We start from the raw sequence: 11,474 nt of genomic DNA on the forward strand, positions 1-11,474 counted from the left end.
CCCCCTCCCTCCCCACCCCTCCCCCTCTTCCTCCTGGGACTCCCCTCCCCCGGGACCCCCTCCCTCTTCTTCCCCCTGTCCCTCCCCCTGAGATCCCCCCTCCCCACCCCCAGCCCCTCTTCTCCCTCCCCCACCACATGGGGCTCGGCTGGATGTTACCCCTCTGATCAGCCCTGGCACGTGCTCTCCTGACCCGATACTGGCCAGTACTCTGTGCAGGATTTAGAGCCTGGTTCTCCCCACAGGGGTCCCTCCTCCCCCAGCCAATCCCTCTGCAGGAAAAATGTGCCCCCTTCCCTGTAGCCAAGGCCTGAGGGCCCCAGGGCCCTGCCCTCACCCGGCCCCACCGTTTCCAGAAGGTTAGAGTCACTGGAAAGCTCTGCAATACTGTATTAAATGAGAAAACAGAATCCATAATTCCACATACATTCTGGTGAGACAGGCCTTCGGGCAGGAAAGAAGGAACAGAGCACAGATGGGGAACCAGCACCCCAGATGTTTATTGCTTTCATTTTAGAACTCACCTTTGTGGTTGTTGGGTGAATAAAAATCAGGGTGGGGGGTGGGAGGGTGTCCCCTGGTCTGAGCTCCTGGGAGACCCGTGCATACAGGTCTGGGCAGTGGGAGACCCGGGCCCACCACACCCCTGCTCCCCACCCCCACCTGCTGCCAGGGTCCCCGTCCATCCTGGGGCCACCCCAGCGTTGACGTCTGTGTTGCTTTGAACCCCCCCCCCAGGTGGTCCAATTTTGATAGGAAATTCCTCAGCAAAATCCTTATGAGAAAGTCTGCTCAGAAGTCACGCGATCGGATTCTCAATGTTTTCCATGAACTCAACCTGAAAGATGCCATCAGCTATGTGGCTGAGGTACCAGAACATTCCATGTGTTCTCTTTGTGAGCGCTGGGGGCTGAACCAACACCCAGACATGGGATGTGGGCAGCCACTGGGGTCTCAGGCACTGGGCCAGGGAAGACCCTCCCAGAGGCCCAGCAGCACCATGCCGGGGTCAATGACGAGTTCACCCCGTGAAGCTCATGGGTCCCCCGATACCCCGAGAATGGCTGTGGGAGCTGAGGCACAGAACCCTCCCCCACGGCTCTCTGTAGGACACTCTAGGGCCTCATGGAGTCATGCCCCCAACATACGTGTGCACACGGTATGCACAGCCGTGCAGTGTGAGGTAGATGAGTGGGCTCCAGGTGCACATAAGGATGAGGGACAGGCCCTGCCACATGGGCCGCACGGTGACTCTGGATCCCGTAGTGTCTGAGGCCGCGTGCCCTACGCCAACCCACAGCCTCCCAGGGACTGGGGATGTCAGAGTGACTCAGTCATACAGGTCTCTCTCAGGTTAAACCCACTCCTCCGGGGACACAGTCTGGCTGGCCCCTCCCTGGTAGCCACAGGCCTCCAAGTGGCACTTCCTGGCTTCTCAGTGCACACGTGTGACCATCCCTTGGTCGTTACATCGATCACTCAGCTGCCTTTGCCCCACTGTGTCCCCACACATGGCCCCTGGCCCAAGGTCACCTGGCGCCTCGCCAGCTTGGACCCACATGGGGCCCTGGTGAGCTAGAGGTCTGCACTTCCCTTTGGAGGGACAAGCCCTCTTAGCAAGCCCTTGACCTCGTAGAGGGTGTGGCCGAGCCCTAGAAGCATCTGTTCTTTCAGGGGGGACATGGATCCCTATCTCCAGGGGCTTGTCCACACCGGTGTACAGCCCGATGCCCCAGCACAACCCAGGGTCCCTCCCAGGCACAGGCGGGCAGGGGCCGCAGGCAGATGAGCACCTACTGAGCTGTGCTGGGCCAACCCCACTCCCCTGGGCTCCAGTCCACGAGCTGCAGCCCCCGGCAGGACAAGACACCTGCTGTCTGCGCTCTGGCCCTGGGTGGGGAGAGTTCAATGCCCGGATCTCCGCCTTCAGGGGCTCTAGAGCCGGGATGAGGGATCAGGAGACGCGGTCCTGACTGTGTGTGCAGTGTGTCCCTGGGACACAGTGATGCCCCAGCCCCACATGGGAGGTGCAGGCGCTGGCAGGGCCCCCACTGCCCACCACACCGCGTGCCCCGGCCCATGATTCTATTGTTCCCCTCTCTGGGGCACTGAGGGTGGCTGGCTGGGAGTCCCCAGGGCCCTGGGGGCACTTCCCCAGTCCTGTGGGGAGCTGCAGTGTCTCCTGGCACCCCGTGCCCCCAAGGGGCTGGTTCAGGGACCCAGGGTTCCCTCTTCCCTTTCCTCTTCGACCATTCAGTGTGGCCTCACTGTGGCTTCAGCTCTCTGGGGCTGGCGGTCACCTGGCTGTGAGGCACGCCATGCTGTGCGTGGACACAGACTGTCTCCTGCCCACAGGGAGAGCGCCGTGGGTCCCTGGCCTTTATCCGCTCCCCCAGCACTGACAACATGGTCAACGTGGACTTCAGCACGCCACGGCCCTCAACCGTGGAGGCCTCGGTGTCTTACCTCCTGTACGTGCCCAGGTTCACACCGGCTCTGCCAGAAGAGGCCATCCCCTACCCCTGGCCCCTCCACCCCCCCACCCCTGCCGTGACCCTAGTGGCTGCTGGCTGCTGTGGGCAGGGTCTTGCCTGACCTGACCTGCACTTCCCAGGCCTTCCTGGGCACAGGCAGCAGGGCCCCTCTGGACAGACACTGGCCAATGGACATCTAGGGGAACTGAGAGCCATCAGGGGTCGAATAAAGACCCCTGGCTGGGCCCCTGAGGGGTCCAGGGAGGGTGTGCACACAGGTGCCAGGTGTCCCCCTGCATGATGCACCTGGAGTAAATGCTAGCGTTTGCCTGATGTGAGACTAAGAGCGGGGAGGGCCAGATGGAGATTTGGGGCTGAGGCCTCATCCCTGGTGCCCCTACACCCACCCCTGGTCCTGGATTCTGGACCTCTTGATTCTGTAGGGCTGCATGGCTGGGGTTTGCTCAGCTGGTGTGCAGGTACTGGGCTAGAGGGGGGTGAGTTAGGAGGGCAGGGGGCCGGTGGTGGTCAGGCTCAGGGGTGAGGGGCAGGAAGGCCAGACGATCACTGAGGCCCCCATACAGGAGGGAGAATGTCAGTGCGGTGTGCCTGGACATGCAGTCCCTGGAACAGAGGAGGAGAAGCATCCGTGACACGGAGGACATGGTCACTCACCACACCCTGCAGCAGTACCTGTACAAGCCCCGGCAGGAGGTGGGTGTGCAGAGTCTGGGCGGGGTTCAGCCCTCGGGCCCCTCCCGACCCTGGTACAGAGGTCCTCACAAGAGTGCAGTGAAGGCTCAGGCTGAGAAGGGCTGCGGGAGGCGGTGGCCTGGGCTCTCCCGCACCTGGATCTGTCTGTCTGGGGTCGGGGCAGCCCCGGCACCCCCGCCCCGTGAGCTGTCCTCCCACACCCCACGTGTGACCGTCCCGCCTGCCTCTGCCCCAGTACAAGCACCTGTACAGTCGGCACGAGCTAACTCCCAACGAGGACGAGAAGCAGGACAAGGAGATCTTCCACAGGACCATGCGGAAGCGCCTGGAGTCCTTCAAGTCTGCCAAGCTGGGCATCGGCCAGAACAAGAAGGCGGCGAAGCTGTACAAGAGGGAACGTGCCCAGAAGCGGGTGAGGGCCAGGGACCGTGGGGCTGCCTGGGGGCAGGGGTCACACCCGCAGGGTCAGGCCTGTGGGAGTCTGCACCTGTAGCCCCCTCACAGAGCAGAGCTCTCCTGGGGACGGTTGGGGCCGTTGGGGCCCGGGTGCGGCTGTGCCCACACCCGCTAACAGTTTCCTTTTGCTTCTCAGAGAAATAGCAGTATTCCCAACGGGAAACTGCCCCTGGAGAGCCCCGTGCACAATTTCACCATTAACGAGAAAGGTACGGGTTGGGGCCGGGGCAGCACGCACGCTCACCAGCAGGACCCAGGGATGGTGATGGGGCAGCCGGGGTGCAGAGGGCCATCCTGCCACGGATGCCCTTCCCCTCAGCAGCCAGGTCAGGGCAGGTGAGGGCCCCAGGCACTGGGGCCGGTGGGCAGCGCCCCCGAGGCGGGTCCCACACTCCCGGGCCCAAGGGCCAGGCTGGGTGGGGAGGAGGCATGGGGCCAGGAGGGGTGGATGCACTGTGTGGGCACTGCCACCCGGCCAGCCGCCCAGATGGGATGGGCAATGACCCTGGGGTGCTCTGCCAGCTGCTCGGGGTTGTCTGCTAAGGGCACTAAGCGGGGTGTCTGCAGCCAGCCCACGTCCTTCATGCTGCCCTCCCTTCCACCAGATTTGGAACTTTCAGACCCAGAGGAGGCTCCCGACTACGGTGCCGAAGCGGGTGGGGGGATCGAGTTCCTGGCGAAACATCACTCAAGACGCCACGGCGACGGACTCCCCTTCAGGTGAGGGCTGGGCCCGGCCCTCCTTGGCCCCAGAAGTGGGCACGTCGTTGGTGGTTATGGGGTCCGCAGGGCCAGGGAGGCCTGGTGCTGGGTCCACGTGGGGGTGAGTTGCAAGCGGGGAGCAGGGAGCTGTCACCTGCCTGGCCTGCCGTAGATGGAGAGACACAGCAGACCCCAGATACCTTCCAGTGACCTTCCAGGTGTCGGCAGCAGGACGACTGTCAGCTGCACCCTTCCTCCCTGCTGTCCAGGTTCACCTTTGCCCTTTCTCCTAGGGATTGACAACCCCGTCTTCTCCCCGGATGAGGACCTGGGCATCCTCTCCAGGGTGCCACCCTGGCTGTCCCCCGGGGAGACAGTGGTGCCTTCCCAGAGGGCTCGTGTGCAGATCCCCTGCTCTCCGGGCAACTTCCACCGCCTGGCGCCCTTCCGCCTCAGCACCAAGTCCGTGGACTCCTTTCTGCAGGCCGATGGCCCCGAGGAGCAGCCGCACACGACCCTCCCTGAGTCCACGCACATGTAACTCCTGACCCCGCCTGACACCTGCTCTCTCCTCAGCTCCTCTCCCCTAGCTGGCTGCCTTTCTGGCTCTGGACCTGAGTTCTGCTCACTCTTCCTCCCTCTAAGCCTCTTTTCCAGCTGCACATTTCTTAGGACACCCTTCCGAGTCTCACCTTCTCCCGCTGAGATGTCAGGATCCAGAGCTGTTTGAGATGGCTAAGCCCCGGGCTCCGCCACGAGCCTGTCCTGAGCTCAGAGCAGGGCTGGGTGGGGGCTGGGTGGGCACATCTCTTTTTCTCCCCGAAGGCCCTGGGGCTTTGGGAAAGGCCCATGTGAAAGAAGTGAGTCCAGGAGAAGAGCATCGGGTCCCTTTCGGCCTCATACAGACGAGCTCCAGGAAAGGGTCCAGGGCAGCGGAGGGGCAAGCCTCGCCAGGTCAGAGCAGCCCCCCTCTCCGGAGGGGAGGCCAGAGCAGGCAGGCTTGGGGGGCGGGGCAAGGCAAGGTGGCAGGCAGGGGCGTGGCACCTACTCTGCAGGAAAGAGGGTTTGCCCCTTGATGCAAGGTTTTGGGTTCATTTCATGTTTCCTTTGGGTGTTTGGTGGGCGCTTGGGAGGAAACAGGAAACCTGCCCCAGCGCAGGAGGGGCTTTCCCACTTATTCCAACTGAAGCAGGAGCTGCTGTGATTCTCTCCTACGGAGGCTTGAAGGGGCGTCCATCCCTTCCCTGTGGGGTGTTCCAGCAAGTGTGAGGGGCGCTGCCTGGTGCAGCCTTAGCCTCGCTTTGCCGGGGTGGGGGGGGGCTGGGGGGATGTTACTGGGGAGTGAGCTCGTGGGAAACGCCGGGTGGGCAGGACCTCCGGGTGCTTCTGCTGCTCCTCTGCCGTCTCCCGGCTTCTGCCTCTGAACCCCACACCCTCCTCGACCCGGAGAGGCCGCGGGGCGGGCACACACTGGACACCCCGCGGTACAGGTGCCTGTCGAGGGGCTGCAGGAGCTAGTCCTCCCCCGACCCGGTCACCGTGGGCCGCGCCGGCCACACGGCCAGGCCACGGCCTGAGACTGTCCCGGTGGTGGCGGTGGGGGCCCTGGACGACGGTGGGGGAAGGGTCCGCGGGCCGGGGTGTCCCCGTGATTCTGTCCCCGCCCGGGGGCTGTGGCAGCTCCGCCCGCCCCACCCCGCAGGGACCCGGGGCCCCGCCAGCTGCCCGCGGCGCTCACGCCGTCTTCCCCCGCAGGTGACACGGGCTCCGACGTGCCGCTGACCGGACGCGCGTCCCCTCCCGCCGCCGAGAAGCCCGCGCTCCCCGCGCGCTCCCCGCGCCCGCGCGCCCGCAGCCCGGCCCCGCCCGCCGCGGCCCCGCCCCCCGAGGCCCCGCCCGCCGAGGCCCCGCCCGCCGCGCCGTCCGACCGCGAGGCGGGGGCGGGGCCGGGGCCGGAGCGCCGCGGGGGGCCGGGCGCGCATGCGCGGTCGGCGGCGGCGCGCAGGGTGCACAGCAGGCGCTCGTTCCAGCGGCCCCGCGCGCGCCGCCGCCCTGCGCTGCTGAAGCTCGCGTCCCTGCCGCCGTCGTGCCACGCGCCGCCGCACGCGCTGGAGCAGGAGGAGACGCCGCTGTGACCCGAGGCCCCGGCGTGTCCGCGGGCGCGGCCGCCTGCAGGGAGCGGGCCGGGCGGGCGGGGCCGAGGGCCCTGAGGCCACCTGCGCCGGCCACCTGCGCGGCCCCAGCGCGTCACCGCCCCGCAGGTGGGCTCCGTCCGGCTCCAGGCCTTGCCGCTTGGCGTCCTCCCTCCCATCAACACTGCCAGGGACACGGAGCCCCCGTGAAGTGACGTGGGCCGGCCAGGTGCGGACACTGCGTTGCAGGCCCGCCCCTCGGGGATGTGGGCAGCCCGGCCCTACCTGGCCCCTCCGGCCCACTCCCCGTGCCCCGCACTGCCTGTCCCCTTAGGGACTGTCGCGTGCTCACCCTTTGTGTGTTGTGAGGTCAGAGCCCAGCACCGGGGTGGCTCTGGCCCAGGTGTGGGTGAGGCGGCCTGTGGATGCAGGTGCTGCCGGGGCACCTGGTCTCCGGCCGGAGCTGTCCCACGGACACGACACCGGGAGATGGCCCAGGCTGTGTCACAGGTTGCACGGGCCGTGTGGACAGGTCTACACAGCTCCAGCTGAGTCTGGCAGGGCTGTCACTTAGCAAGCACCTTCATGGGGTCAAGGCCCGGTGGGAGGAGCTGCCGACCCGCGGTGGAGTGCCAGGAGACTTGGCACAGCGCACAGACCCGCCCCCCCAGCCCTGAGAATGTCGTAGCTCGCCGTCTCACCCCTCCAGGGTCTCAGGGACAGGGCTGTCCCCTTCACCTCCCACCCCAGAGGGAGACCCCTGTCTGGCAGTCCAGTGTGGGGAGCGGCTGAGGTGGGTGAGGAGGCTGCCACAGTGAGCCCAGGACGGGGCCCTCATGTGCCCTGGCCTGGCCCTCAGACTGGGTTTTGCGTGAGAAAGACATGGTAAAGATCTACGGACTTTCTAGAAGACTTCTACGGACACTCCTAGAAGCTTTTCTCAAGAGGCCCGGCCCTGTTCTGCTCAGGAGCGTCAGCTGTGCCAGGACCGCACTGTGATGGTATAAATTCCCACAGCCCTCACAGCAAGGCCGGTAGCACTTTGTAGGGTTTTAATCGTGCTCATTGGGACACTGCTGGAAAGAGGCTGTACATCTGCTGTTTACACCTTTGCCGTTGGCTGTTCAGCAACATGAAGCTCCTGACCCTGATGGCAGCAGATCTTCTCCTTACTGGAATCACACATACCTGGTGGGGTTGGGCTTTCCACAGTTACCCCACAGCGTGCAACCATTATGACCAATTCCGTAAGCACAAACTCCAGCCAGTACCCGCAGAACAAAACCTGCCTGTCAGCGAGCCCAGGCCCCGCAGCAACTGGGCCCATGGCCAGGAGGGCACATGCCCTGTCCGCTCCCTGCAGAGTGCTTCGTCCAGATCAGTGAGGCCCTGACACACCAGGGCCTCCAGGGTCCCCAGCCCAGCTGGTCTGGCACCTCCAGCTGCCTTAACAACTCACCTGGGCCCAGTTCCCAGCTGCAGAGCAGAGGCTGAGTCGGGGAAGGTGGGTCAGAGGCATCCCCTCAACACCAGAGGTAGTAAACCGGCAGGTGATGCATCTGTTTGACAGATGGCTCCTGGCTCAGCGCTTGGCTAGGGTTTTCTGTGCTGGACGGCCAGTTTGCTGAACGGCCACGAGGGAACCCCAGTCCAGGTAGGAAGCCTCCCTGGTGGAATCCCACATTTCAAGCCCTAGAGAAAGTGCTGGTGTTTCCTCTGTGGACAGTCCTATGCGCCCTAGTGCTGTGGATACATTTCATAGACGAGAATCCTAGCCGTTCTTGTCGTTGTAAAACAGAATGTAAACAACGTCTTATGAATGTATTTCCTTAGGAAAACTGTTGTAAAATTTTTTATTAGAAAAATTCCTATTTATTTCGTACTGAACTTTGGCCTACTTTATGGTAGACTATAAAGAACACAAATCTATGAGTTGCTAATTCTCACTTCTGTATTTTCTTGAAAATAACTTTGTTACAGTGCTTCTGTACTGTGTACTAGTGATCTTCTATTGTGAAAGGAGATTTAAAATTTTCATTGAAACTCCAGTAGAAATGTACGCTGAGTTAGGAGTGGTGAAAATTGTGTATGTGAATTTGGTGAATGTAATCTTAGTCAATTTCGTGAACCCCTGATGACAGAACAATGTGCCTTACAGGGCTGCCCTGGATGCGCTGGGCAGGGGCCCATCACAGACCCTGTCACACCTGCACGATCAAGTTTATTAAACTTGTTTCAAGGCACTGTGGGTGGAAACTTTGTGAGAAATCGTATGGAGGAGATTTAAGGGGCAGTTTGCTCTGGCACTGAAATCAACATCGACATGCACATGCATGCATGTCAGAGGCAGCCCCTTCTATGGTGCAGGGTGGGCATTGGGACTGGCAACGGCTGCACACCCTGGCCGAGAGCTGGTTCCATGTCCCAGCCATAGGTGGGCGGATGCCACCATGCACTCAGACTCATCCCTGCACACAGGGCGCAGGCCCTGGAAAGGGCAGAGCAGGAGCCACCCAGCCAGAGTGGAAAGATGAAGCCCCTGAGATGTTGAGGGGATAGGCCCAGGGCTGAGGAGAGGGGCTGGCCGAGCCGGGCCCAGAGCCTGAGTGGGCAAGGGCAGGCTCTGACGGTCAAGAGGAGGCTGATGGAAGGGCAGAAGTGTGGGTGACCCGACTCAGAGCTGCACACCTGCCCCTGCAGAGAAAGCGAGTGCACAAGCACGGGTGTGGAGGGAGGGGCAGAGGGAGAGAGGATCTGAAGCCGATTCCCTGCTGAGCACAGATCCCAACGCGGGGCTCCATCTCATGACCCCGGGATCACGACCTGAGCTGAAATCAGAGTCCAACGCTCAAACAACAGAGCCTCCCAGGCACCCCCAGACACATCTTTTACTTTTTAATTTTTAAAAATTTTTTACCAAGCAAGGGGAGCAGTTGAGGGAGAGGGAGAAGCTGACTCCCCGCTGAGCAGGAAGCCCGATGCGGACTCGATCCCAGGACCTGGAACCACGACCTGAGCTGACGGCAGACGCTTCACTAATGGAGCCTCCCAGGTGCCCCCAGACACATCTCTTAATAGTTAAAATCTTGATGTTTAATTTTTAAATTTTTATTTATGAGAGAGACAGAGAGAGGCAGAGACATAGGCAGAAGGAGTAGTCTCCATGCAGGAAGCCCGATGCGGGACTCCATCCCAGGACCCCAGGATCACACCCTGAGCCTAAGGCGGAAGCCCAACCGCTGAGCCACCCAGGTGTCCCTGATGTTTATTTTAAAAAGAAAATAGCACATCAATGCCAAGTCTGCAGGTAGTTTTTTAAGAGGAGTCTAATCAAATTTTAGCCATTTCAAAGCTGATCGGAAGGAGTCCCAAGGAGCGGGAGTTCTAGGACTACACTAAGTACTGCAAACTGGGATCCCTGGGTGGCGCAGTGGTTTAGCGCCTGCCTTTGGCCCAGGGCGCGATCCTGGAGACCCGGGATCGAATCCCACGTCAGGCTCCCGGTGCATGGAGCCTGCTTCTCCCTCTGCCTGTGTCTCTGCCTCTCTCTCTCTCTCTCTCTGTGACTATCATAAATAAATAAAAATTAAAAAAAAAAAAATTAAAAAAAAATAAATAAAAAAAACTAAGTACTGCAAACTGGTCAGCTTAAAACAATAAACTCACTGCCAAGAGGCCCTGGTGGGGCCAAGGCCTTGCTTCTCTGCTCCTGTGGGGAGTCCTCTGGCCACATCTGTCTGTGTCCATCCGTGTCCAGTGCTCTGGGGCTGGGAGGAGCATCACTTCAACCCGCCGTGTCTGTTGCAGCCCCACTGGCTCTTCCCAGGCCTGCTGTTCAGGGAGCCCCTCTCTGGGCTTCTCTTGGCTCTGAGCCATGTGTCCTCGCAGGGCCGAGCCACCTCCAGGAGGGCGGGCGGGGCAGCCAGCAGCCCCCGTGTGGCTCTCCCTCTCCAGGCACTCCGTGCGTGGACTATATACAGCCCTCCAGGTAAGCATCAGTGTCTGTGCTCACACGACTACACTATGGTGTTCAGGAGACCCCTCCACCACACCCTGGAAATCCGATGAATTAAACTTTAATGTCAAGGAGATCCCCTACCTTGAAAGATACTCTCAACTGAATGGCAAGTGTTCTAATAACAACCCCAAGACCAGTGAGGCCACGGTGGCCCAACACAACCTGTTCTTGGTACGGGCTGCAGGCTGCCTGACCTGTTAGACCCACTTCCCAGCATGTGGCCTGGAGGACTGTCCCCTGCCCCCCGGGACGTGGCTCTCCACTGCCCACTCCCACCCCACCCTGGTCAATGGACTGCCTTCAAAGTCAGATGTCCCATTACTTGGAATGTGGCACCTGGCCTTCATGCCAGGTGGCCAGAGCTTCGGCCACCGTTGCCGCCACCGTCCCTGAAGCTGGGGTGACCATCCCACAGTCAGAGAAAGAACACCGCAAGGACCAGATGTGCCATGGGGATCTGCCGTCATTATTTGAATGTTCACCCTCGTTATTTTTTCCTGAAGTAACGTGGAGTGAAAATTCAGATAGTGAAATAATAAATGTATTTCTACTGTTATAAGGGACAATAATTAGTGATAGTTAACTGTTGACTTTATTAGTTTGAAAACATTTGGCACTTACTCCCCACTAGACGGTAAAACATACACTTAACACAGACACAAAGAGATAGGACATTAGCTCCGTGTTTATAGAAGTTACCTCTCTTCTGAGCCAGAAGCATTTCTAAGAACTGCATCTGGTGTTTAGTCACTTAATTCCATTTAGGTTTTGATTCTTAGAAGAAAAAGTCCTACCGGTGAATTGTTTACTCTCAAGAAGAGAAAATAAGTGCAGTGATGGACTGTGTCTTTCGCATGGCTGGAGAGGAAACAGAGCCCCTCGGAGGCTTGCGCTGAGTGCTCCGAGCAGACCATGCAGCCGCACGCGGAGCAGCAGGGGGACTGCATTGCGGGGCTGGTGGCATAGTGGGGAAGGGGC

At 60.9% G+C, this 11,474-nt stretch overlaps 1 protein-coding gene and 1 long non-coding RNA gene across 2 annotated transcripts in view; one reads left to right on the forward strand and one right to left on the reverse strand.

Annotated features, from left to right (window-relative positions):
- The window catches only part of SLC9A3 (solute carrier family 9 member A3), a 40,051-nt gene extending 34,901 nt beyond the window's left edge, over nucleotides 1–5,150 (forward strand). Inside the window, 8 exon segments of the mRNA XM_038583381.1 lie at nucleotides 739–868; nucleotides 2,356–2,471; nucleotides 3,059–3,188; nucleotides 3,424–3,600; nucleotides 3,781–3,853; nucleotides 4,250–4,323; nucleotides 4,325–4,364; nucleotides 4,640–5,150. Coding sequence (XP_038439309.1) covers nucleotides 739–868; nucleotides 2,356–2,471; nucleotides 3,059–3,188; nucleotides 3,424–3,600; nucleotides 3,781–3,853; nucleotides 4,250–4,323; nucleotides 4,325–4,364; nucleotides 4,640–4,887 — 988 coding nt within the window. The 3' untranslated portion in view covers nucleotides 4,888–5,150.
- On the reverse strand, nucleotides 475–6,012 carry LOC119867478. The gene is made up of 3 exons (XR_005383723.1): nucleotides 5,039–6,012; nucleotides 3,433–4,509; nucleotides 475–3,098 (listed from the first exon to the last, which is right to left on the reverse strand). It is a non-coding gene; the product is annotated as an uncharacterized LOC119867478 (long non-coding RNA).
- Between the last annotated feature and the right edge of the window lie 5,462 nt (nucleotides 6,013–11,474).

Source organism: Canis lupus, chromosome 34 (genome assembly GCF_011100685.1).
Source record: "Canis lupus familiaris isolate Mischka breed German Shepherd chromosome 34, alternate assembly UU_Cfam_GSD_1.0, whole genome shotgun sequence".
NCBI lineage: Eukaryota > Metazoa > Chordata > Mammalia > Carnivora > Canidae > Canis > Canis lupus.